The sequence below is a fragment of the Tetrao urogallus genome (assembly GCF_951394365.1).
Source record: "Tetrao urogallus genome assembly, chromosome: 16".
Taxonomy (NCBI): domain Eukaryota; kingdom Metazoa; phylum Chordata; class Aves; order Galliformes; family Phasianidae; genus Tetrao; species Tetrao urogallus.
The window spans coordinates 11,063,987-11,089,301 of NC_136829.1; the positions used below are offsets into that span (position 1 = coordinate 11,063,987).

At 61.3% G+C, this 25,315-nt stretch overlaps 2 protein-coding genes across 2 annotated transcripts; both read left to right on the forward strand.

Moving 5' to 3' along the window:
- Positions 1 to 1,009: 1,009 nt before the first annotated feature.
- On the forward strand, positions 1,010 to 2,114 carry WFDC3 (WAP four-disulfide core domain 3; the record flags this gene model as incomplete). The annotated part of the gene is made up of 3 exons (XM_079543259.1): positions 1,010 to 1,097; positions 1,294 to 1,428; positions 1,963 to 2,114. The coding sequence occupies 3 exons, from the start codon at positions 1,010 to 1,012 to the stop codon at positions 2,112 to 2,114; spliced, it is 375 nt and encodes a 124-aa protein (XP_079399385.1).
- A 19,008-nt stretch (positions 2,115 to 21,122) lies between these two features.
- Positions 21,123 to 25,190, forward strand: DNTTIP1 (deoxynucleotidyltransferase terminal interacting protein 1; the record flags this gene model as incomplete). The annotated part of the gene is given in 15 exon segments (XM_079543189.1): positions 21,123 to 21,209; positions 21,285 to 21,355; positions 21,483 to 21,579; positions 21,731 to 21,770; positions 21,773 to 21,828; positions 22,097 to 22,139; positions 22,142 to 22,164; positions 22,499 to 22,555; positions 22,798 to 22,859; positions 23,276 to 23,321; positions 23,757 to 23,815; positions 24,005 to 24,065; positions 24,457 to 24,528; positions 24,813 to 24,868; positions 24,988 to 25,190. Coding segments are annotated over 15 exon segments (1,032 nt in total). The 3' UTR covers position 25,190.
- Positions 25,191 to 25,315: the final 125 nt, after the last annotated feature.

Below are 25,315 nucleotides of genomic sequence, written 5' to 3' on the forward strand. Positions count from 1 at the left end.
GCGATGAAGGAGGGCCCCATTTCCACCCTCACACTGCAGAGGAGAGGCTCAGCCTGGGCATGCATCCAGGATAGGGCTGGGGCCAGGGATGCTCTGGATTCTGCCCAGCAGAGAAGATCCAGCCCCAGCCCTGCGCTGGGCAGCACCATCACCGTGCAGAGCACTGGGTCCCACACAGTGATCAAATGCATTGAGCCAAACCCGGAGCAGTGAGTGAAGGGCTGAGGCCCCTCAGGTCCCTCAGCACGGTGCTGAGCCGCTCTGCTTCCGTCAGCAAACCCAAAGGAATGAAAACCACTGCTGGTAGCACCTGCAGATGAGCAAGAACTGGTGGAGCGGCAAACAGTGATGAGAGCCAGCAGCCACGTGGGGTGATTAGGATTGCTTGGTCTGCTCAAATACAGCCCGGCTTGGCGCTGCTCAGCACTGCCAGGCACCCAATGCGCAGGCTGCAGGACTGCCTGGTATCATGGAGCAGAGGGCACACAGCCAGAGCACACAGCAGCTCACTGCCTGCCTGCCACCAACCCGAGCACCACTGCATCCCCAGGCAGCTCACCAGGGCAGGGGCTGCGCTCACGTGCGCGATGGCTGCCAGCCCAGGGACTGGACGGATCCGAGCACAGTTGTCACGTGTGCCACATGAACTGCTGGCCCCAACCCTGAGCTGACCATTAGAGGGCCTGCCGTGGCTCTGTGCCCCACGGGCTGTGGGCTGGGGGCTCCCGGCATGCCGAGCATGGCGATGCAGCGCGCGGTGCTTGGCTGCTGTTCCTGCCGGGCAAGTTTTCTGTGTAGACGCCTGGGCTCCTCGAGGCTCCCACTTCCTGGTCAGCTGCCAGCAGCGAGCAGATACCTGATACTTGGGGATTGTGCAATGGCACGAAGGGGGAGCCTGGCCCAGCCAGTTCCTTATGAGCCACCCGGAAGGCAGTCCCCTCCCGCCCCACCTGGAGAGGAGCTTAAAGCCCAGCCGGGTGGCCCCGCACACGCACAGCTCCCCTGCACCATGCCCAAGGCCAGCAGCGCGCTCCTCCTCGCGGGGCTCCTGGTTCTCTGGGCAGAGCTGCTGCCAGCATCCGTCCTGAATGTCACGAGTGAGTATGAGCGCACGGCCCCGCGGCAGCAGCCGGCATCACTCCTGGCCTGGGGCCTGCTGGGGATGGGCTCCAGGCACACGTTCTGCAGCGTGGCTGCGCTCTGCAGCATCCCTGAGCCCACGCCGGGACTGGGAACAGCACCGCCTGCCTCCAGACAGCCCTCCCACCCACACCGTGTGCCTTTGCCTTTCAGTAAAAGCCGGCGTGTGCCCGGAGCCAGCAGCAGAAGAAGCGAACTGCACGATGGGGTGCCAGTCCGATGGCGACTGCGAGAGCACCCTCAAGTGCTGCCCGGCGGCCTGTGGCAAGGCCTGCCAGGAGCCCAACGGTAACGCTCCCAGGGTCGGTGCAAGTCTTGCTCCCATGAGCCAATGCCTCCGGGGCTCCCAGCGCTCGGTAGCGGTGTGGTCCTGGGCATCCTCTGTGTTCTGCCTGCAGCACAGTCATGGGGCTCTGCACGGAGCCCCACGGGATTGGGCTATGCTTCAATGGAGCAGTTGCCCACACAGCCTTGGGTGGTGCTGGCCACACTCACCTCTTCCTCCTGCCTGCAGCTCGGTTGGCTCTGAGCATCCCTGGTGCTGCTGAGATCGCTGCCAGGGGCAGAGAGCACACACCCACTGCACTTCACATTCTTTGGGACGTACCAGCTGCACAATGCATCAGCCCCAGTACTGTCCTGCATCCAGCAATGAGCTCAAGAAGGGTCTCCGAGCAGTGCCCTCACCAGCTCTGCACCAGGCATGGCCCCACAGCCGCTCTGCTGCAGGGTGCTCACCACACTCAGCTTCAGGAGCTGCAGCACAGCCCTGCACACCTTGCTGGGGACAGCGGGTCTCACGCCATGTCCTTCGCCTTGCAGAGAAACCTGGCACCTGCCCGTCCGTGAAGCCAGGGATCCCCATGCTGGGGCTCTGCATTAACCAGTGCAAGATGGACTCCAACTGCTCTGGGAGCCTGAAGTGCTGCAGGAATGGCTGCGGGAAGGTCTCCTGTGTGACTCCACTGTACTGAGGTCAGTCAGCACCCACCCAGCCCCGGGCTCCTGTCCCACTTGCCCCATCCTGCTCACAGCCCTCTGCTCCCTTTGCAGGTGCAGCCTCCTTCATCCCAGCTGTAGGGAAGCTGCTGCCCAATGTGACGCTGCATGGCCAGGCCCTGGTGCCCTCCTGCCCCGGCCTTGTCTGGGACCCCAGCATGGAGCCTTCAGCCTCAACTCCCATCCGAGGGCCCCGCTCGGGGTGTGCCACAGCCCCCTGCACTCTCGCCAATAAAGCAGCCACTCCCTGCCCTGTTTTTGGCCACGTCTCCATCCTGATGCGCTTCCAGCTGCACTCTGCAGTGCACTCAGTGTACCCAAATGGCTGCTGGAGCAGGCAGTGTCTAGAAGGGTCTACACCAGACAAATGCCCACCCCAAGCCAGCACCATTCCTGCAGTGCTGATCCCAGGCCCCATTTCCCCAAGGCTCCCCAGCCCATGCTCCTGCTCAGTGCTGTCCCACAGTCTCAGCTGCTCTGACATTTGCTCCTCAGCCAGTTAAGGGATGTGCTCCAACTGGGGCCTGATATGCAGTTGCAGCTGCGTCCATGGAGCTGAGTTCTGTGATGGCCTAGAGGGACAACAATGCTGCTGCTGCTGCGTGCAATGGCAGAGCATTTCTCCAAGCACCCCTGCACTACACACTCCCAGCTCACCAGCAGCACAGCGCCCATGGCAGCTGCTTGAGGGAGCCATGGGCAACGAAGCCTGCATGTCCCTGCCCCATCCCTGCCCACCCTGCTCGGACCCAGCCCTTGCTCTTGCTGCTCTTCCACTCTTCCCAGGAGCCCCACAGCTCCCAGAGGTAACGTGAGCTGAGGAACCCCAAGGGCCAGAGCAAACGGTCCCTTGGACCTCTGAAGCACTGCTGGGGGATTACATAGAGCACAGCTGAGCCAGCACACACAACCACCCTGCAAGCCTGCCCCATACAGCTTGGTGCCTGCAGCATGGATGTGTCCCCACTCACATCCCACCAAGGCTCTGCAGCATCGCTTCCACTCCATGCATGCTAGGAGGTGATGTTGATGATTCCCGGGCAGAATGGGGTGGGCCTTTGGGAAGCAGTGATGGGATGCACAGGCTCACCAGGCTCTCCCAGGTGCCCACATTGGGAGCGCAGGGAGCAGGGTTGGGGAGCACCTCCCACATCCCCTGGCCTGGCTGTTTGCGGGTCACTGGTGACCTGGAAAGGGAATGCTGCAGGGGATGCGCCAGCCACGGCTGAGAGCCCAGCACTGCTCTGGGAGTCTCCCTCGAAACAAATTGTTCATGCTCAGTGCTCCCACAGCCCTGGAAACACGCGCTGCCATGGGCTGGTGCCCCCAGCAGACTTAAATACCGACTGGCAGTCGCAGTGCCACAGCAGCCCCAACAGCACGATGCCCAGCACCTGTGCCCTCGCGCTGCTGCTCCTGGCCCTGCCTCTGCCGCCTGCCCCAGCCCAGCAGCACCGTGGGGATCGCGGCGATGGCCCCGCTGCCAGCCCCCACCACGCCGAGCACACAGGGGCCAGCGGCCACCAGCCGCCCTCCCTGCCCCCAGCAAAGCAGGCGTGTGCCCGGCAGTGGGGAGCAGCCCCACGCGCCCACCAGGAGGTACTGCTTGTCTGACCACAGCTGCCCCGGCGCTGAGAAGTGCTGCCTTCTCCGGGATGTGCGTGCCTGCATGCTCCCTACTGCAGGTACGGGGAGCTGTGGAGCTGCTGGTGCTGGACAGGGGATGGGTGCCGGGGGGTGAGCCGTGCTCCCCAGCACACAGCACTGCTTCCGTCACAGAGAGCCTGGGCAGCCCTGTGGGGGTGAGCTGTGGGACGAGCTGCTGCAATGAGACTGCGTGTGGCCATGGGGAGAGGTGCTGCGCCCGCTGCATGAGAGTTGAGCCAGGTAAGGTTGCCCGAGCCGGGGGGCTGTGCTTGTGCTGGGCTAGAGGTGCAGTAGGGCAGAGCACGGGTTGGCAATTTCGTCACTGTGACAGCAGTGCATCACTGCTGCAGGGGCAGGCTGGCTCTGAGCTGCACCCTGAGCCCCCTGTCCTCTCCAGCCAAATCTGGCCTTTGCCCCACGGAAGCGAGCCCGGCGTGATGCTGCCTGCCCCAACCTGTGCACCGATGACAGGGACTGCCCCGGGGACCAGAAGTGCTGTTTCTCTGGCTGCGGGCTGACCTGCACTACCCCGTACACAGGTACCTGCTGCCCCCATCCCCACTCCTCTCCGGGCGTGCATCCTCCATGGGTGTGCACACCCCATGCACACCTGTGCACTCCCCATGCATGCCACAGGCGCAGGATGGGGGCAGGATGGAGGCCAGAGTGGAGCTGGGGCAGGGGCACGCTGCAACCCTAAGCCATGCACAAGGCACAAGTTCCCAATGCAGCCAAGCTCCCATGGGCACAGTGGGGCTGTGATGCTCAGGGCTGTGATGCTCAGGGCTGTGATGCTCAGGGCTGTGATGCTCAGGGCTGCTCTCTTGCAGCGAAGTCCGGCGCGTGCCCCCGTGGTGCTGCGAGGCTCCCTGGGCCCCTGCCTGGATCGTGTGACAGCGATGCTGACTGTCCTGGGGCCAAAAAGTGCTGCACCACTGGCTGCGGCCACGTCTGCAAACTGCCCACCGAAGGTAAAAGCTTTGAGCCATGGGGCAGAGACCGTGCCACGTTCCCCATCCCCTCCCTGGCTGAGTATCCTCCCCACAGGGCCAGTGCCCTTTGCCCTGGAGCACTGTGCCCCTTCGGGGGCCGATGGGGCTTGGGGAGGTGGCAGCATCCAAGGCCAGGGGCTCACCACACCATTCCCTCTCTCTGCACGTGCACAGTGCGCCCGGGGCTCTGTCCTGCCACAACCACCAGGGCTGGTGAGTGCCTCATCCTATGCCTGGAGGACAAGGACTGTCCACCCAGCCAGAAGTGCTGCCTGCAGAACTGCGGTCGCACATGCGTTCCCCCACTGCAGGGTAAGATGAACCCCACACCCTGCCTGCAAGGGACGGCACAGGATGGAGCACTCGCCCTGCTCTGACCACCACATCCATCTCTTCCAGGCACAGCCTAGCCCTGGCTGTGGGGGTGGCTCTGGGAGTTGCTATTTTAGGGCCATTCCACCCCACTGCCATTGCAGCACCCACTGCCCCACTGCTCTCATCCCTCTGGCAGCATCTCTGGCTGGGGCGATAAGCAATGTTGACTTGGCTGAAGTCTCTGCCACCTCCACAGCTGTGCTGCAGACAAAGGCAACCCCCTGCACGAGCCAGCCTGTGCATGGCATGGACACCCCCAGTCTACCTGGAAACGTGGACCCAGAATAAACCAGCATGTGGCAGCTGGGCTGCAGTGAGTGCTTTCTGTTGCCTGCGGTGTGCTGGGGGTTTTCCATGGTGCAGGCACTGTGGGTGGACACGTGGCTGCAGGCAGCCCCGGGCAGGGAGAGGAGGCCCCGTTTCCATGCTGTGCCCCCCAGGCACCACCACCACACTGTCAGGGTCCTGGGAAACACTGCTGCTGTCCCAACAGGAGTGCCAGAAACCTGTTGACTCAGATTCCTTGCACCAAGAAAAGGTTTATTTGCATCTCAAAGTGTGAAACTCAGGTTGGAAGCACAGTCAGGGCAGATGAGCACACCCTGGGGACAGGGAGAGGAGCAGCGCCTTCGTGCTGGGAGCCATGCAGCTCCACTCCTTCCTATCCTGATTGAACCCGTTACTGTGCTCCATCCTGGGGGCTGTCCAGGCTCAGCTGTGCAGTACTGCAGGGATGGTGCCTGTGTGACCTTTGCTGCCCTGTCCCTGTCCCTGCCTCATTCCCCATGGGTCATCCTGACCCAAAAGCGCAGTGAGGTCGGAGATAAGCAGCCGCTGGCAGGGCGCCTGCGGTTCTGGGAACGATCCCTCCTCCTGTTCTCTGCCCGCTCCCCACCACTTGTGCTGCAGCACCCTGGCAGCTCCGCCGGAGACTTTAAACCCCAGTACTGCCTCAGCTGTGGGCACGCAGCATCCCCGCAGCACCATGTGCCTGGGACTTTGCCTCCTCCTGGGGCTGCTCCTCGGGACGGAGCAGAGCACTGCACTGGGGGAGGAAGATGGTGAGTACGGGCAGGGGGTCTGAGCCAGCTCTGTCCAGGAGCACCCTGTGTGCATCTCCTGCCCCGGGATCCCTCGGGTGCTGGCACTTCTGAGCTGGGACATTGCTATCCTCTGCTGCTCTCACCAGGGCCCAGCACCAGGATGCTGGGTAGGGCCAGGGGCTGCGCGGGGCTGTGCAGGGCAGCAGTTGGTGATGTGCACACAGTGCTGCTGTGGGGTCTCAGGGCTGACAGCTGCTCTCAGCCACTCCCTTGCAGCCCTGGATCAGTTTCCTCCTCAGACCATACCTCCCTTCCTCAGCCCTGCATGTAGCACCTGACTCATGCAGATCCATCCAGATGGGTGCTGCCCAGAGAAGTGCTGGATTCTCCTTCTCTGGAGATATCTAAGATATCCAAGACCTGTCTGGACAATCTATCAATGTGACCTCCTATAGGGAACTTGTTTTAACAGCGGGTTGGGCTCGATGACCTCTGGAGTTCCCTTCCAACCCTACAATTCTGTGATTCTGTGATCCTCTGGTCCAACCCCGTGACCCAATGGGTAGCACAGTGGGCACACACCTTCGAGTGCCCATCCCACCCTGCGTGGGACAAAGCTGCACCAGAGCTGCCCGGCTCTGCACTACTGCGCCCTCCGCAGCGATGGAACTTTCCTTTGTTTGAGTGGAACAGCTGCTGTTTGCAGTAAAACCTTCCCAGCAGTGTCTCTGTTTGCAACTCAAACAGCACAGCGCTGCCAAGAGCTCTGACGAGGGGTGTTTGCAGAAGGGGTGCTCCCATGGCATCCCTCGGCTCAGCACAGGAACAGCAGCCTCAGCTGTGGGCCAGGGGGGTTCCCAGCTGCAGGGAGAGCGCAGTGCCCCGAGCTCCCCACTCAGATGTTCCCACTCCCAGCCCACGCTGGCGTTTGCCCCCAACCCTCATCTCAGCCCCAGCGCATGCCGTGTCCCAACGCCTGTGATGACGACAGAGGGTGCCTGCAGGACCAGAAGTGCTGCTTCACTGCCTGCGGCTTCATCTGTGTGACACCGTTGGGGAATGGCAGCAGTGACCTCCCTCCTCCTGGAGAGATGGACTGGAGCCTCAGCCAGGCTGAGAACACGCACCAGGGTGATGCAAAGAGGATGAGCTTCATGCCAGGGGGCTGCACCGGGAGGGAGAGGCCGTAGGGCAGGGGTGCACGTAGCATTGGGGTGCACGTGGCAGGGAGGGGTTGCAGTGGGGCAGTGGGTTGCAGAGGCTGCAGCCATCCCCTCCACAGGCAGGGCGATGCTGGGTGCTGCCCTGACTCCACATCCCGCTACAGGAGAGCTGCAAAAACCAGGTCTGTGTCCCGGGACTTCACACGCTGCCTCCACCAGGAGCCCCCTCTCTGCACCAATGACTCAGCGTGTCCCGGTTGGCTCAAGTGCTGTTCTCATGAGTGCCGCCTCCGCTGCACACCCCCGGCAGAAGGTATGGCACCACTGCCCAGCCTCAGCACCACCACCAGCACCCCTTGTCCACCAGCCCCATCCCTGTCCTTGTCCTGTCCCCATTACCCAGAGCAGCTCCAGCACCACTTGTGCCCCCATCTCCCAAGGCTGGGATGGGGCAGGTGAGGGCATCTGGGATGGGGTGTGGGAGGTCCGAGACACAGCAGGGGGGAGCTGTGGGATGTGACCAGGAGGGCCACAAGGGCAGATTTACCGGTGCTGCCACTGGTGCCCTCGGGGCGCACCTCACCCCCAGCCATGCCACTCGGTGTTGCAGAGAAGCCCGGTGCCTGCCCCGCTGCGGCCCCAGAGGGGCTCTTTTACCCCTGCTCCTTTCGGTGTCAGGAGGACAAAGACTGCCTGGGCAGCCAGAAGTGCTGCCCGCTGGGCTGCGGCGCAGCCTGCGTGGAGCCGGCGCAGGGTAAGGCCTCCGTGTGCCACTGGAGCCACGTGCACGGGGACAGCCACGGCTCCGCGGGGCGCTCAGGGCTGTGCTGCAGACATCTGCCATCTCCCCGCCATGCCGGGACCCTGCGGCGGCCACGAGCTGAGCTTCTTCTACAATGTCACCTCCGGGCGCTGCGAGACGTTCCCCTACAGCGGCTGCGGGGCAACGCCAACCGCTTCGGGACGCGGGCAGCGTGCCGCCGGGCGTGCCTGAGCCACGGTGAGGGCACGAGCTCCGGGTGTCGGGGGCAATGCGATGTCCCCCGGTCTCCAGCGGTGCTCAGGGCTGCTTCTGATTGCTCTGCTCCACTAGAGAAACCCAAAACCGGGGAGTGTCCCGTGGTGCCGCCGGAGCTGGAGGGGCCGTGCCGGGAGGAGTGCGATGGTGACAGCGACTGCCCCAACGCGCTGAAGTGCTGCAACAGCAGCTGCGGCCTCCAGTGCCTGCCTGCAGCGCCAGCCCGTGAGACGGGGTGGGACGGGGTGGGACGTGGATTACAGGCGGGGCCACGGCCTGGGGACAAGGGGTGCCCACAGCACCCACCACAGGCAGAGAGGGGCTGGGTTGGGAGCAGCGCACACAGCAGCAGGGATGTGGTGGGGGACACTGAAGACACCCTGCAGTTGGTCCATCCCACTCTCACCTCCAACCCAGTGACCCCACCATCCAAGCTCTGCTCTGCAGTTCAGCTCTGCCAGCCCTGCCCCTGCCACCTGGAGCCACACCAACAGCAGAGCTGCCAGCCTGGGCGCAGCGAGTGCAGCTGGGAGCAAGGGGATGATGGATGGGGGATCACCTTGCAGGATAGGGGGCCCCAACATGAAGGGATGCAGTGATGGATCAGGCAATGCACCCTGCCCATGTGTGCTGGGCTGTGTCCCCATGGGGCTGCTGCACTGCAGTGGGACCCACTTCACCCCACACCGTGACCAGCAGGGAAGGATGGATTCTGCCCGGCCAGTGCTGGGCTGTTCCCCAGCTACGACTGCAGAGTGGTGCCGGCGTGACTCCGACTGCCCCGGTGAGGAGAAGTGTTGCCTGCGGGGCTGTGACTACGTGTGCCTGCGCCCGGCCCAAGGTTGGAGCCACTGAACAGCCCCCCCAGGGCATCTGTGGTGATGCCCAGCCATCCCCAGCTGCACATCTCCTGCCTTCCAGAGAAACCAGGATCTGCCCCCTGAGCGAGCAGGCAGCGGGATCCCAGTGCCAGGACCCCTGTGCAGGAGACGGGCAGTGCCCAGGAGATGAGAAGTGCTGCAGCAGTCGATGCGGCCACGTCTGCATGGCCCCAGAGCCAGGTGAGGGGGCAGGATGGGGCTGTGCCTGCAGTGCCTCACACAGCCGGGCTGTGCCAGCCTCTTGCAGCTTGTGGAAGGCACAGCCACAGCCGGGTGCACAGAGGGCACATAGGATGCTACCAGAGTGGCCCTAAGGTGCCAAGACTGCCATGCCTGCAGCTCAGTCCCTGCGGGCGAGCCTGTGGCCCTGCTACCCCTTCTCTCCCTTTTCTCAGACAAACCTGGGCAGTGCCCAAAGGTGAGGCCGCAGCTGACATCAGAGCCATGCACGGAGGAGGATGACTGCCTGCACGACCGGGACTGCCCCAGGCAGGAGAAGTGCTGCTTTTCTGGCTGCGCCATGCGCTGCTCCCGCCCAGCCAGAGGTGAGGGCAGGCAGTTGGGCCTCAGCTGCACCATGGGCAAGAAGCAGCAGTGGCAGCAGTGCTGGCGGTGTGGGGACCCCCCGCACTCAGCCGCAGCCCCTCCTCTCACAGAACACCCTGGCAGTGCCCCCGGGCAGAGCCTTGCTGGGACCCCCGGCGCCGACGCAGGAACCAGTGCCTAGATGACAGCGTGTGCAGGAGGGATGAGAAGTGCTGCAACACAGGATGCACTTGGGGCTGCGTGGCTGTACCCAGAGGTAGTGGGGAGCAGCTGGGCAGAGGGAAGCAGCCACCTTCTCTGGGGACAGATGGTGACCGCAGGTGGCTGTGCCTGCAGAGAGCAGCGGTGGTGCCTCCACACAGTGCGCAGAGGAGTGTGAGACTGATGCACAGTGCCCCCAGGGGACAGCGATGCACCCACATGGGCTGCAGCCATGTCTGCGTGGACATCCCTGGGGGTGAGCACTATCTGAGTGCCCGGAACCACAGGGTGCCCACGGGTGGGTGTCCCATAAATGGGTGCCCATGGATGAGTGCCCACAGGTGGAGTCCTGCAGCACATGCTCTGCCTTGCAGGGAGAGTGGGAGTGTGCCCCATCCCCAGGGATGCCGGGACGTGCTTGGACCTGTGCAGCTTGGATGAGGAGTGTCCCTGGGGCCAGAAGTGCTGCAGCAATGGCTGTGGCCATGTCTGCATGCCTGCCTCTCTCAAAGGTGAGCCCCTGAACTGGGATGTCAGCCAGCAGCAGGGACAGAGATGGGGTCTGCTGTTCTCTGAGCCCACAGCGGCACCGTGGCCGTCCTGCACCAATAGGGACCTCACAACAGAGCTCTGTGCTGGGGCTGCCAAGGCTGTGCCTGCTCTGGCCCTGTATCCACTCACCCCCTTGTCCACTGTGCCTTCCCCTCTTTCTACCCAAGTAACAAACATGCCCAGCCCCAGCTCAGCACCAGGTGAGTGTCCTCTCCTGCCACAGAGCACGATGTTGCCATTGTGCCACAGCACGGTGCCAGCCGGTGCCCAGAGCAGTGTGATGCTGACTCGCAGTGCCCACGAGGACAGAGATGCACCCGCACCAGCTGTGGCCATGTCTGCATGGACATGCCTAGAGGTGAGAACCATGGTCCAGCCCTGTCCCCTGATGGCAGGGTACTCCATGGTGGGTGCCCACAGATGGGTGCCCCACAGAGCGTTCTGCCTTGCAGGAAGGGAGGAGAGTGCCCCATCCCCAGGGGCAGCGGGACGTGCTTGGACCTGTGCAGCTCTGACAAGGAGTGTCCCCAGGGCCAGAAGTGCTGCAGCAATGGCTGTGGCCATGTCTGTACGCAGATACCTGGCGGTGAGGAGACTGAGGGATGGGACCAGATCCAGGGGACACAAGGGAACTTCAGGCCCTCAGGGGAGGCAGAGCCTTCTGGAAAGGGGCTCAGTCCATCTGGTCCAGGCTCAGCTCCTGGCACAGACACTGACCTTAGGGTGAGGGCACCCAAAGGGATGAGGAGCAGAAGGGATCTCTCACCAGACCTGGCCATGCTAAACCAGCAGCACTTGTCCACAACCTTGGCCACTGCTCCTCATCCCCATCAGTCAGACCTCCCTAAAAGCACATTTCCCTTCCAGGCGCTGCGTGATGTGAGAACAGCAGCTCTGTGGCAGGAAGGTGCCTTCCTTCATCTGGGGACACAGGACATTGACAGCCCCGAGCTGGACTGTCCCCTTCTCGCCACCAACGGCAATAAAGCGAGTGCAAGCCATCTCCAGCTGCCTCTGAGTCTCTGTGTTGCAGGGCCCAGCTCCCATATTGCCCAGGGAGGACACAGGTTGGGGTCCCCCTCACCAGCACCAAGCAGGGGGTCTGCACAGCACGCGTGGGGCTGCAGGTGTTCAGCAATGCAGGGTGAGCACAGCCCTGAGGCTGGGGGTAGCTCTGGGACCCCATCAAAGTGGGGATGTTTCGCCATCGCTTAGGACCTGGTCAGGTCACATCTGCAGCTTGAGGGCAGAACCAGGAATGGAAACCAATTTAGATGTAAGCAGGAGCTGTGCTGGGATGGCTGGATCCGAGACCTGGGGCAGGAAGGACAGGAGCCAGACCTGCTCAATGACCCGTCCTTGTATTGACAGCAGCACGGCTCCTGGCAGGGCTGGGCTCCTCCAGGCAGGGCACAGCACAGAGGGGCAGCCGGGTTGTTGCTGGCACCTCAGCCCTGTGCCATGCTTCCCAGGCAAGCCACGGCCCCAGCACGGCCACCATGACCACCACCACCACCCAGCCATGGGGACAGGGATATCTGCCCAGGCTGGGGTTGTGCACGGCGGGGAGGTGTTACTGGGCACCCGGAGCTGAGAGGTGTGGGGCTGGGAGCAGGGCTGCGGGGAGCGTCTCCCCACGGGGCAGGGGCCGGGGGGAGCCCCGCTGGCGTGGCTGGGAGCGCAGGTGGGAGCAGGCCTGGGAGCACTCCCGCTCGGTCTCAAAGTTGTTCCTGTTCCCACCGCAGCCGCCGTAAATGAACTCCTCGCACTGCTGGCTGGACGCGTTGTAGAAGAAGCGGATGAAGAGCGCCTTGCAGTTCCCGCAGACCGAGGGCAGGTAGCAGAAGTCTGGGCAGTCCCAAGGGCTGAAGTGAGCCGAGGACAAGGCTCAAGGGGAGAGCGCTCCGGGTCCCCGTGGCACCGAACCCCTCCCTGCCCGGAGCCAGGTCTGCATCCACCTCCCCAGGAAACCACATCCCTCACCCCTGGCGCAGGCAGAGCTCAGGGATGGCATCTGTGAGCCCCCTCCCACTGCTCCAAGCTCACCCCCCCCTTCACCGAGACCCCCACACACTGCTGGCCCTCACCGAGCACCGGTTGCTGGCACGTGTGGCCGCACTTGCCGGGGCAGCACTTGGTGGCACCAGGACAGTCGGAGTCGCCAGCACAGTGGGAGCAGGAGGCGTTCTTGTGGCACGAGCTGCAGTCCTGGTCCAGAGGGCTCTCCACCTCCGAGATGTGGTGACAATACCCGGGCTTTGCTGAGGGACACAGTGACCAGGGCTGAGCAGCCTCATAGGTCAGACCTCACAGCCCCCACCCCCACAGCCCCACGGCTGCTTGCACCAATTGGGCTCCCTGAGCATCCCCTCCTCAGGAAGTGCCCCCACACACTCACCTGTCCCCATCTGCTCCTCTCTTCCAGGCACGTGTGGGGCCGGGACTGACCGTGCAGAAATGGGGAGCAAGAGGAGGAGGAGGAGGAGGAGACAGGCTTGCTGCTCCATGGTGCCCACGGCTGCCGGCTCTGCGCCCCGGGTGTGGTGGGCTGGGATTTAAGGTGCGTCGGCAGGGCGGACGGTATGGGGCTGGCGCCGCAGCACTGCTAATTCCTGCCGTGCGGGTAACGAGCCGCACCCAGCGGGCCCGGCTTCCTCGGCGACATCTCGGCCACAGCCCTAAAGCCGGGGGGACTGGTAGGACGGGAAGGATGCCCTAGTGCAGCCCTCAGGGTGCCCAGCAGCACGGTGGGGATGGGGAGGGGAGGGGAGGGGAGGGGAGGGGAGGGGAGGGGAGGGGAGGGGAGGGGAGGGGAGGGGAGGGGAGGGGAGGGGAGGGGAGGGGAGGGGAGGGGAGGGGAGGGGAGGGGAGGGGAGGGGAGGGGAGGGGAGGGGAGGGGAGGGGAGGGGAGGGGATGGGGATGGGGATGGGGATGGGGATGGGATGGGATGGGATGGGATGGGATGGGGATGGGGATGGGGAGGGGATGGGGATGGGGATGGGGATGGGATGGGATGGGATGGGATGGGATGGGATGGGATGGGATGGGATGGGATGGGATGGGATGGGGATGGGGATGGGGAGGGGATGGGGATGGGGATGGGGATGGGATGGGATGGGATGGGATGGGATGGGATGGGATGGGATGGGATGGGATGGGAAGAGGAGTGGGAATGGGAATGGGAATGGGAATGGGGAAGGGGGTGGAAATTGGGATGGAATTGGGATGGGGACACTGCCCCCCACCTGCTTGCAGCTCCTTGCAACCCTGGCGCAGACACCAACAGGACAGACCTGGGGCAGTGCACACACCCCAGCACCCAGCAGCACCTGGTGCACGTGGGTGTGCGTGAGGTGAAACCAGCAGAGGCAGAGAGAAGCAGATTAAGTTCTTCCCATTCAGCAGGAATAATTGTCTTCCTAATTACTGTTGTAATTACTGTCCCATGGGGAAGTCAAGGAAGAGGAAAGCTCTGCGGGGAGAGGCAGGAAAGTTGGACCCAGGTGAGGTCCAGAGGGAGGTGCCACCTGCATGCCTCTGCCCCATTGCAGCTTTCCCCCAAATCTCAGAGGACTGAGACCCCCAGCAATGTCTGGGCACAGGATACCAGAGAAGTGGCACAGGCTGGGGATGGGATGGCCCCCACCTCCCCACCACTACAGCTCAGCCCACGCCTCTCCCACTATCCTGGGCTATCTGAGAAATCCCCCAGTTGCACAGGACCTTCCAGCCCAGCACCCAGCAGGAGGGCAGGGCCACAGAGCCAAAATCCACAGGGCTACAATTTTCTACCACTATCTCTCTGCAGTACCTCACCTACCCAGGCAGTCATTACAACCACCGACATCATATTCCAGAATGGCCCCCTCTGTCCAGTGGGCCGAATGGGGGACGATGGGGCTCACAGCACCGGGGGGCTCCGGGCAGGGAGAAGTTGGGAACCACACAGGGGAATGCCCAGAGCTGCAGAGCTGCACGGACAGCCCCATCCTGCCCTGCCCTGGGGACACTCGGCCTGACTCACAGCAGTGCTGGGCAGACCTCCACCTTAGCAGAAATAGCGATCGGGCCAGCTCAGAAAGCACCCAGGAATGTGGCACCTCCCAGGGCGGCAGGAACCGGGCCACAGGGCTGTGCCACCCTGGGCATGGCAGGGCAGAGCCAAGGGCAGAGTGGGTGCCGCAGTGCAGCAACGCCTGCTGGCCCCGCACTGAACCCATCAGCACCGACTCTCCCTGGGGAGGACACAAGTGGGGAGGGTCTGTCCCCATAGCCCACACTGGGCAGGGGCGAGGAGCGATGTCATTGCACCCAGCTGCTCCCCTTCCCACAGCAAACGTGCAGTTGTGCATGCAGGCAGCTCAGACAGCACACACACACACACGTGTGTGCACGGTTCATTGGGCACACAGCACATAAGCAGCTCGGGCTGTGCACATGCGTGTATGTGCTTACAGAGCGTGGCTTGCACGCTCACACACGTGCCCAGCTGGCATCGCACACGCACACACACACGTGCCAGCAGCCTGCCTGCACAGCCTGACACAGCAATCTTGCTGCCAGCACCTGGTGCTGCAGGGGAAGCCCCAGCACTGCCATGCCCACACTTTGTGTCCTGCATATGGTGGAGCAGCAGCTCCTGGGACAGCACGGCTGCAGTGCTGGGGGGCTTCAGTGGGAAGAGCCGGGACCTGAGCTGTCACTGCAGGGCTTGAGGCACAGTCAGAGCTGTGGCTGAGGATGGAGTAGGAGGTGAGAGGCAGCTCCAGCACAGTGTGACAGGCACTCAGGCCCCCATCCTGGCTTCCCACATCGTTTCCAATCCCCATCCTCAGCACTGGGACCCGCCGGCACCCCAGAGTGGGGGGCTGGTGGCCACCAGCTGAGCTCAGCCCCCAGCCACAGAGCCAGGCTCAGGTAAAACGAGGCTATGGACCATGTCCGGTCACAGGACGTCCCTCAGGAGCCAGCAATTGTTCCTGGTGGCAGAACAATGCCCTGAGAGCTGCCAGGGCACCACGGGCTGCTCCACACCGCCTGGCCCAGGAGCCTCCTCCACCTGCCCTGCAGTGCCCAGCCCCAAGTGGGGTCCCCAGCCCCCGCTGCCCACCTGGCCCCTTACTCATCCCTGGCATGTTGAGTGCTGCAGCACATCATGGCACAGCTCAGTTCTTGGGGTTGCTCAGAGCCCAAAGCAAAGCAGCCAGCCCCTATCCCCTACCTCTATGCTCCCTGCCTGCTGTGTCCAGCAGCACCAGTCCTGGATGTGAGAGTCACGCTTGGACGAAGCTGTGGCAGGGACACAGTCATTGGCACCAGCCTCTGTCCTGGGGAGGATTTAAAGCCCTGCCTGTACTCGACGTGGCCCCAACACTGCCATCCCTGCATCATGCGGGTGCTGTCGCTGCTGCTGCTGCTGGGGCTCTGCTGCCTCTGGGCCCGGCTGGTGGCTGCAGGTGAGTATGGCACGGGGCTACGGGGAGGGCCTGGGATGCTGTGTCCCCACAGCAGAGAACACCCTTGCACCATGACCAGCAAACTCGGGGATGGCCCAGTGTGCCAAAGGCTTAGGGTGCTCCTATCCCTCCCCAGGGTTCACCTAGCCTCTGTTTGGACCTGGACCAAGGACCCCACTTGTGCAGCCTCGTGTCAGATAGCCAGGCAGCCGGACATGGACTCATCCATCGACTGCAGAGCGAGCACCCATCACCCCCCACCCCAAATCCACCCCTCCACCCTCAGCTCAGAACTGGGCATGGGGGTCTCTGTGCTTCTTTCTTACTATTAAAGCCCATCTGCAATGAGCTCTGCTGATTCCTGCGGTGTCAGCCTCCTGGTGAACCCTGGTTGTACCCCCAGCCCCTGTGGGAGAAAAGTGCCATGGCAGCCAGCTGGTTCTGAGGCCAGCACACATGTCCTGCCCGGAGCCCTCACACCAGGCTGCTCACCCAGGCTGTGATGCGTCAGGGCCATCTCTGGGTTTATGGAAGAAGCTGGGAATGGTACATCCATTGCAAGCTCCCAGATGGCTTGGAGAGGCCAGGCACTGTGACAAGGGACAGCTTGTAGAGTTGAACAAGTGGCCCATTGTGGGATTTATTAGGAAATAGAAGGTCCTGCCCAAAACAGCGCTGGTGTTCAGGACTGGCCCTGGCAGAATGAGGTGAAGGGAGGTTGGGGGCAGCTCCGTGTGCCCCCCTGCCCTGGGCTGTCCTCACACCTTGTGCCCTGCACACACCCTGCAGTGCTGATCACCGAGCATCACTGTGGCAACTGCTGCCAGCATCGCTGCCATCTTCACCACTGTAATCTTCAGTCATCACTGTCACCGTATCCACCGTCATCTCCATAGTCATTCTCATCATTTCCACCATAGTCATCACTGCCATCGTTACCATCACCATTGTTGTCATCATCATAGCCCTCGTCATCATTGTAGCCATAGTAATAATCATGGTCATCGTCCTCATCATCCTCATCCCCTTTTTTCTCATCAACATCGTCATCACTGTCATCGTCATCATCGTCGCCATCACTGTCATCACCCTTCTCACCGTCTCCATGCTCGGATTTCGGTTTCTCTCCCGACTCAGGTTTCTCCCCACTCTCCTGCTTCCCCCCAGCCTCCGGTTTTCCCCCCACCTCTGGCTTCTCCCCCAGCACAGGTTTCTCTCCACCCTCTGGCTTTCCCCCAGTCCCTGGCTTTTTCCCACTCTCAGTTTTCCCTCCACTCTCCAATTTCCCCCCACCCCCACTCCCCGGTTTTGCCATTGCTCCTGGAGTTATCTTTGGCTTTTCCCCCGCCCCACCCTTCCCCTCACACCCTGGCTTCTTCCCCACGCTGGGTTTCTTTGTGATCTCTTGCTTTTCCCTCGCTGCAGGTGTGCTGCCCGCTGTTGGCTTCTCCCTGCTCCCTTCTCCACTCTCAGGCTCAGGTCTCACCGCCGGCCGCTCCTCATGCAGGTGCTGCTCTGCACTGCCCTGCTCTGCCCCCGGCTGCTGCTGCACAGATGGGCTCTGGGTGCCGTCCTGCTGCCAGCACCGGGTGTCTGCTGGCACCGCCACTGGCGGCTGGGTCACGGGGAGGATGGTTGCTGCTCCGTGCAGCCCTGGGCTACACCTTCCTGATGGAGGAAATGGAGAAAGATGAAACACCGACGGCAGCAAGTTCTTAGCAAAATGAAATGAAGATGCTGCGTATTATTTAACCAGGGCATAAATAAGGCGCTGAGCATAGTTGTGAAGCAAGGGCACACGGTTTTTTGTTAAGCAATAGCAAGAAAACACACAGAAATAGCACAGCACACTGCTGACATACATTGCCTGCCTCACAGCTCCTCTCTAAAATGGAATTGGACCAAAACGTTAGGAAGGAAGGCATCACAGCCACTGACAGCTGGCAAGCCGAAAGGCTTCAAGTCACTACTTATCCGAGACCTAAAGAAATTCAAGTTTCTAAAGGAGAGCACTTAGGAGATGATGAAGGTATTTCTGCAGACACATTTTCATTGCAGTGCAGCGGCCCCAGCGCCTCTTTGCAGAGCAGCAGCACGTCTGGCTGACACTGAGCAGTTACTGCCTGCTAGTCTGAGCTTAAACATCAAACAGCCCAACTTGTAGTGAGCTGCAAGTTGAGTGCTCTGGAAGAGGAGACGGGCAGAATTTTAAACACTGCTCTAAAATCAGCTTGCTGCTCGTACAGAAAGAAATGTGATTTCCATTTCTTTGAAAGTTGGCCATTTTTCTTGAGGGAAAAAGAAAAGTAAGGAGGAAAAATGATTCTTTCATGGGAATTTCCCCTCTTGCAAATGCACTCGCAGGTTGAAAGCCTCGGAGGGGTTGCTGGGAGCATGGCTGGAACGTGCATATAGTCCATGGCACAGGTCGGGGTGAAGGAAGTACCTCCCCAGCACTGCGGCTGCGTGCCGGTGCCAGTGCGGGCTCTGTCCTCAGCAGGGTTCAGCCTCCAGGCAAAGAACCCCCCTGGCACCAGCCCCATCTGAGCAGAGCCGGGCTGCATCCTCCAGCACTCCGGGTATAGGGAGCCCCGGTCCCAGCCAACAGCGCCAGAAAAGCAGCGTCAGAAGGAAGTAACAGAAAGCAAGAGAAGCGTCTGCAGCCGGTGGGCTCTGAACCGAACTTGCATGATATTTAGCGTTGTGTAGAACCCGAAGCTTAGGAGGTCTGAACACACAAAGTGCTCAGACACAAAGAGCAAAGCAGAGCCATCCGCACAGCGCGCCTCACCGACCTCGCAGCGCCGCCCTGGCCGTGGGGCCGTGCTCACCTGCAGCGGGCGCGGCGTGCAGCGGGGCGCCGAGGGCCAGCAGCCCGAGCAGGAGCCAACCGCCCGCCCTCATGCTGCCAGCACCCTGCCCGCCCGGCGCAGCGCCGGGATTTAAGGTTCTGCAGAGAGGCGGCCCCGGGCACCTCCCACGTCCTGCGTGCACCGTGGGACACCCGCAGCAGCGGGACAGGAGGAGACACCGGAACACCGGACTGCGGTCAGCCCTCCTCGAGGTTCCCTTTGCTCCGCTTCTCGGCCCATAAACTCTTAATGGGCGCTCGTGACGTCAAAGAGTTTCGTTCACGCCTGGGGGTACTTTCCCAGTTCCACGAGCTTGTGAAGGAGCTGCAGGGAGGGGATAACCCTCCCTCCATCGCCCTGGAGGAGCTCAGCTCCACCTGTGCTGGGTTGAATGTCAGTGTACTTTAAAACCAGCGGGAATAAATGTCTCCTGGCAGACAGAACGCGGAGTGCTACAGTGCTACGTGGAGGAGAGCTGCTCAAGGCAGGCACTGCAGCTCAGCTCCACGCTGCCAGCCCCTGTCCTGGGCTTGCACTGAGAGTGAACAAAGAATTCAGTGTGCCACCATGTTTGTGTCTCTTTGCTCTGCACAAAGAACATCTCTACCACTGCAAGTGCACACCACTCTGAAAACTCAGAAGGCAAAGCTCCTGCTCCAGAAAGCTCCATACAAATGGTGGCAAAGGCCACACATGGGCAGCACGGGGGCCATGTGCTCGGCAGTGGGAAGGTGCAGGGCCTGCATGCCACCAAACCTGCGTGGGAAGAAGGCTTACTGCAAGAAATGAGCTCGAAGTACAGGTTTCTTCCACTCCTCGTGGCTATGACTCAATTCTGAAGCTATTTCCCTGTGAACCACCCCTATCCACTGAAGTCCCTGTGCCCCACATCTCAGCACAGTGGTGTCACTGTGAGAGCTCCCCCAGGACCCACCTCACTATGGTTCCCTGCCACCCGTTGTGCTGTCTGGAGCCTTCCAAGCCCCAGCATGCAGAGCAGCTCTGCACGGTGTTGGGTGCTGCCTCTTATGGGTCTCTGCCCGGTGCAAGAGCAGACACCGGTACCCAGCGGTGCACTTGCTGCAGGTGGCACTGACGTTGTCCTCCAAACACCCCACAGGAGAGGTGTTGCTAGCACTGGTGATGATAACTGTGCAATTATCTCCATTAGTCTTTAACCGCAGATTGCTATCTACTTCCTTTCTACCTCAAAAATGACGAAGGCACGGGATGAATTCAGCTGGTACGCGTGGCAGTGATTCAGGGCACGACCCAAGGAGCAGCACAGCACAGCTCCCAGAGCCACTGGGAGCTCCCAGAGCCACCACCATGCAGTTCCAAGGGCACTGCCACACTGCTCTGCTGCAGCCCCAGGTTCCTTTGGAACAGAACTGTCACTGCGGCACATTTACACTTCTGTAGATCCAAATGTTGGTCACAATTGAGAGAATTAGGAAGTCAAATGTTTTACAAGCATGTTTGTGTACAGAAATAAGCATTTTGGTAAGGTGAATTTCACAGGCCCTGCTCTGCACAGATTTGAGTCCCCAGTTTGCACCTCCATACATGGCTGTTCTACTACAGTGCAGGAACAGTGAACAGGAAGCAACTCCGTGCCCCTGGCGCTGGAGCACAGCGATGGAGCAGCACACGGAGGCCGGTCTGGTCAAAGCCAGCAGCACCAGCTGTGCCCTAGGAGCTCAGCAGAGCAGTGTCACACTGCTGTTTGTGTGCTGCTGCTGAGAGCATCACTGGTTTGGGTTTTTGCAATGGAAGACTGTCACAGACACCCGATGCTTCCCATCCTTCCAAATTCCAGTTCGTTTAGTTTTATTTTATAACTGGCTTGAAAGCATCCAAGTACCAACACAACAGATTTCCCCACCAAAGAAACCTACAATTGTCATTCCAACAGAAAAACCTCCGCTGCTGTGCAGCGCTACCGGGGCCCAGCAAGGCGTGGGGAAGTCACCGTGCGTCCTCCACACTTCGAGTGGGAACACGGGGTGAGAAACCGGGCTTCGGTACTCAGCGCTGGGCCGCGGGGAGCACGGCGAGGAGGAGGCCGGCAGGAAGCGGCGGCGGGCAGGAAGCGGGCAGAATCGCCCCGCCGGACCCATCTGCCGGAAGCCGCCCCGGGCCGCAGCCCGCACCGGAAGCCGCTGCCACTTCCGGCGCGCGCCGCGGGTCGCGTTCCGATGACGTAATGAGCACGGCGCTTCCGGGAGCGGCGCCGCGGGCCGGGAGCGGGGCGCGATGGGCGCCGCCCGTGACGGGGAGCAGCAGTCCGGGCCGCCGGGCGAGGAGGGTCCGGGCGGCGGCGAGGAGCAGCCGGGCGGCACGGTGAGGCGGGCGGGAGGCGGCGGCGCGGGCGAGTGGGCGGGCGGCGGGCTCGGGGCTGACGGCTGTGTCCCGCAGAGCCCATGGAACATCATGATCAAGCATCGGCAGGTGCAGCGGCGCGGCCGGCGCTCCCAGATGACCACCAGGTACGGGCGGGCTGGGACCCCGGGAACGGGCTGCACGGGGGTGGAGTGGGGCCGGGCCTGCGGGGAGCGAAGTGGGGCTGCCGGGCCGGTGCCAGCACCTCGCCTGACTCCCCGTCTGCTCCCACAGCTTCACTGACCCGGTCGTGTCCATGGATCTGTTGCGAGCCGTGCTGCAACCCAGCATCAACGAGGAGATCCGGGGCGTCTTCAATAAGTACATGAAGGTGAGCTGTACAGGGCACAGCCACAGCGCCTCAGAGGACTGGGAGCCAGGGCCCGGCTCTGGACACCCTGCTCTGGGTGCAGCAGGGAGCTGGGCGTTGCACCCAGGCCAGAGCTCACCTGGCTGCTGACACCTTGCTGCTCCTTCCCCAGTTTTTCCAGAAGGCAGCACTCAATGTGCGTGACAACGTTGGGAGGAGGTGGACCCAGAGCAGCTCATCCAGGAGACATGTCGGAGCTGCTTGGAGCAGGTGGGCACAAGCACACGTGAAAGTGCTCTGAAACTATTTCTGGGACAAGGCTTGGGGGCAGATATACCCAAATCTTTAGAGTCTGTAGTGGCCAGCTGTCAACAAAGAGTTTGATCCTTAGATGTGGCTTATACATTTCATGTGGCCTGGGGCTTTCCTATCAGCACAGGTGCCTTTGCACACAGATCCTCTGTCACAGGGTGAAGCAGGGTTGCTGGCAGACCCCCTTTCCATCCAGAATCAGATAACCTTCCTTTTCTTCCTGCAGGCCAAGCTGCTGTTCTCTGATGGCAAAAAAGTTGTGTCCAGGTTGCCCATGAGCAGATGGGACCAAAGGTAAAAGTTGTTACTGTTCCCAGAAGATTAAACGATTTGTTATAGCTGGGAGGAATAGAATGACGGGGTTGGAATTAACCATTAACCGTGCAAGTGAGGAGATGGAGCTGGGAAATGTTAGTCTTGTGGGAAAAAGTAACCTACAGATCAGTGCAGACCACGGGCATAGCATCTGAGTGCTTCACACTGCCATGGGGTGGCTGCAGAGTTCCTCTGTGCCCTTGTGCTCTCTGCCTTGAGTCAGCAAATGAGAGCTGTGGGCTGTGTGCATGGGGTCCTGCCTGACTGGGATGGAGAAGGGCTCGTCTCCATCCTCCCACCATTCCTCTTCCAGCGTGCCCGACTGATAGATGAGGAATTGAATCGTCGAGGAAGCCCCCTTCCCAAAAAGGTAGGAGGGTTTTCCACATGGGAGATTTTATGCTTTTGGGAGACCTGTTTCTTGCTCCTGGTTATTACCACAGTATGAGCATGTGCAAGTGTGAATGACTTATGTGAAGGCTCAGAGTTGCTTGCTCTCATGCTGGTATTGTACTCCTGGTAAAAACAGCTGCTTCTGTAGGAGGGAACAGATAATTAAAAGGGTCCTCTCTAACTGCACTACTGAATGACTGAAGGATTTCTTCCATGCAGAGAAAGGGACGGCCTCCAGGACAGAGCCTGTCAAATGATCGTGGGGCCTCAGGCATGTCTGCGTGAGTATTGGCCTCAAGCTGCTTCCTGTGCTTCAGGGGGCAGCGGGAAGCAAAACTGGCTCAAGTAAGGGGCACCAAAACCTGTGGTCTCCTTCCCCCTGCACAAGAGAGGTGCAGGGAGAGATGTCAGAGGGCAAGAAAGTTTTGGCTGAGGTTGAGTCACAGGAGGTGAAAGCCTTCCAGGAAACAGCTTTAAACAGGGCCACAGGATGCACAGAACCGGGTGGATGATGCAGTGAGCTGTGTGTGACACAGATGGTAGCGGGGAACACAGCAGAGATGAGGGTCCAGAGCGAGGTGGAAAATGGGAGAGGGTGGATCTGGAAGGGTTCAAGCTCAGATTCTTGCCACTGGGAGGTTTCTGTCTGCATTGATCTTTCTAGGACCTATTCTTATTTCACTTTCCTTCCCTTCAGGTGGAAGCTCAAAGTCTCTGAGCCTGTGAGAAGGGATGGACCAAAGGTATTGGCTGGCTGCTGCTGCTGGGCTCACCCTCTCCTCCCTTCCCTTCCGCAGAGCCCTGCCTGCAGCGGCAGCACAGGACAGTCCTAAGTTGTGCCCTACCCTGCTGAGTCTTTACAGTGCCTGGAAGCCTTTGCTTGCTTCCTCCAGACACTGTAGCTCTGTGGTGTGGTACAGCTGTTAGGAGACATGGGGAGAGCCTTAGTAATAGCCAGGAGGATCCCACAAGTGTTTCCCACAAGGGGAACAGCTTAGACCAGCCCAAAGTGATGCAGTTTCCTTCCTCTGTGGCAATCCAGAGGTTTGTGGCTACCTCCCTCCTTCCCAAATCAGGGGGCAGTTCTTAAGGTTCCCCATCAGAGAGCTGAGGCTCATGGAGCATTGGCTGGCACCAGCTTCATTTCTAATGTTGCCCCTTTTCCAATTGCTCTGTAGTGGGATCCATCCCGACTGACTGAAACCACAACCTTTGTGCTGGGATCTCGAGCAAACAAGTAAGGAATGGCCCTGTTGATGGAGGGTGGTGTCTCCCAGGCAGGAGCCCGTAAGACTCCTCCCATCACTTCACTTCTCTGCCTCGAAAGCAGTAGGAAGGGCTGGGGTCTTGGGAGGAGAGGAGGTGCCCCGTTCTGCTGCAGGGCCCCTCTGCCCCCGTGTAACACCCCCTTGTGTTCTTTTTTCAGAGCTCTCGGGATGGGAGGAACAAGAGGGCGACTCTACATCAAGCATCCCCACCTCTTTAAGGTCAGATACCACAGCAGGATGCCTCCTCCTTTGGGGTTTGCTCAGAAGCAGTTTGTGATGGGAACTGGGAGCGCGTGCTTTGGCTCGCTTGGTTTTTCCTCCCCACACCCCATTTGTTGTCTTAGAACACGTACACACAACCTGGCCAGCACACTAAAACATAAGTTAATGGTAGCACAGCATCTCAGGTGCTGGTTTTGCCTAGAGTCAGGGTTTTGTTTGAGAGGAGAGCAGGCAGGGCTAAGCCCTCCCTCTGGGAGCCCCCAGCACCGCGCCGCGGGGGTGAGGTGCTGGCAGCAGAGCACTGGAATGGGCTGTGCCCCACAGGAGGGGGGTCCAGGTGGGAGGTCTGTGTCCTGTGTTCAGCCAGGTCCTTGCTGCTTTATTGCAGTACGCAGCCGACCCGCAGGATAAGCAATGGCTGGCAGAGCAGCAGCACATGAGGGCCACTGGGGGCAAGATGGTGAGTACGCCCGGGCTTGTGCCCGCTGCAGCCCAAGAACTGTGCGGAAACCCGCTCAGGTCGGACAGGGGCGGAGGAGCAGAGAGGCAGGCAGCACGCCACGGGCAGGGCCACGTGGCAGGACAGGCAGAGGCAGGGCTCGGGCACCTCGGCCAAGAGACGTTTGCTGCTCCCGGGGCTCGGGCAGGCGCAAGAGCCAGGAATGCAGGGATGGGGTGGTAGAGCTGCCTTGCGGGCACCGCAGACCCCAGCAGAAGCACAGCGCGTGTCTCGCCTTGCTGCAGGCCTACCTCCTGCTGGAAGAGGACATCCGCGACTTGGCGGCCACTGATGACTACAGGTGAGGCCCCGGGCCCTGCAAACAGTGGGGTCACTCGGATGGATATCCGGGCCGGGGACCCTGTGAGGCCTCGCTTGCCCCATGTGCCTGTGACCTGCATTCACCCCGCTCTCCCGCAGGGACTCGGTGGACCTGCGGCTGGAGGAGCTGAAGCCCTTCGTCCCACCTGCCTGGATGACGGAGAAGATGCAGAAGTACATGGAGACGCTTCGCAATGGGGGGGACCCACCGCCGCCCCCTGAGATCCCCCCCGAGACCCTTCCTGAGGGTCCTCCCGAAGGCCATCCCGAGCCCGCAGACCTGCCCCCGGCCCCGCAATAAAAGCCACTGCTTCGCACCCGTTTCCACGCCTGCTGGCGGGCGGGGGGGGGGAAGTTGGGGGGGGCTGTCCCTTTAAAGGCTCACTGCGACCGGGGGGGGGGGGGGTCGGGGATCTTTTGCGCATGC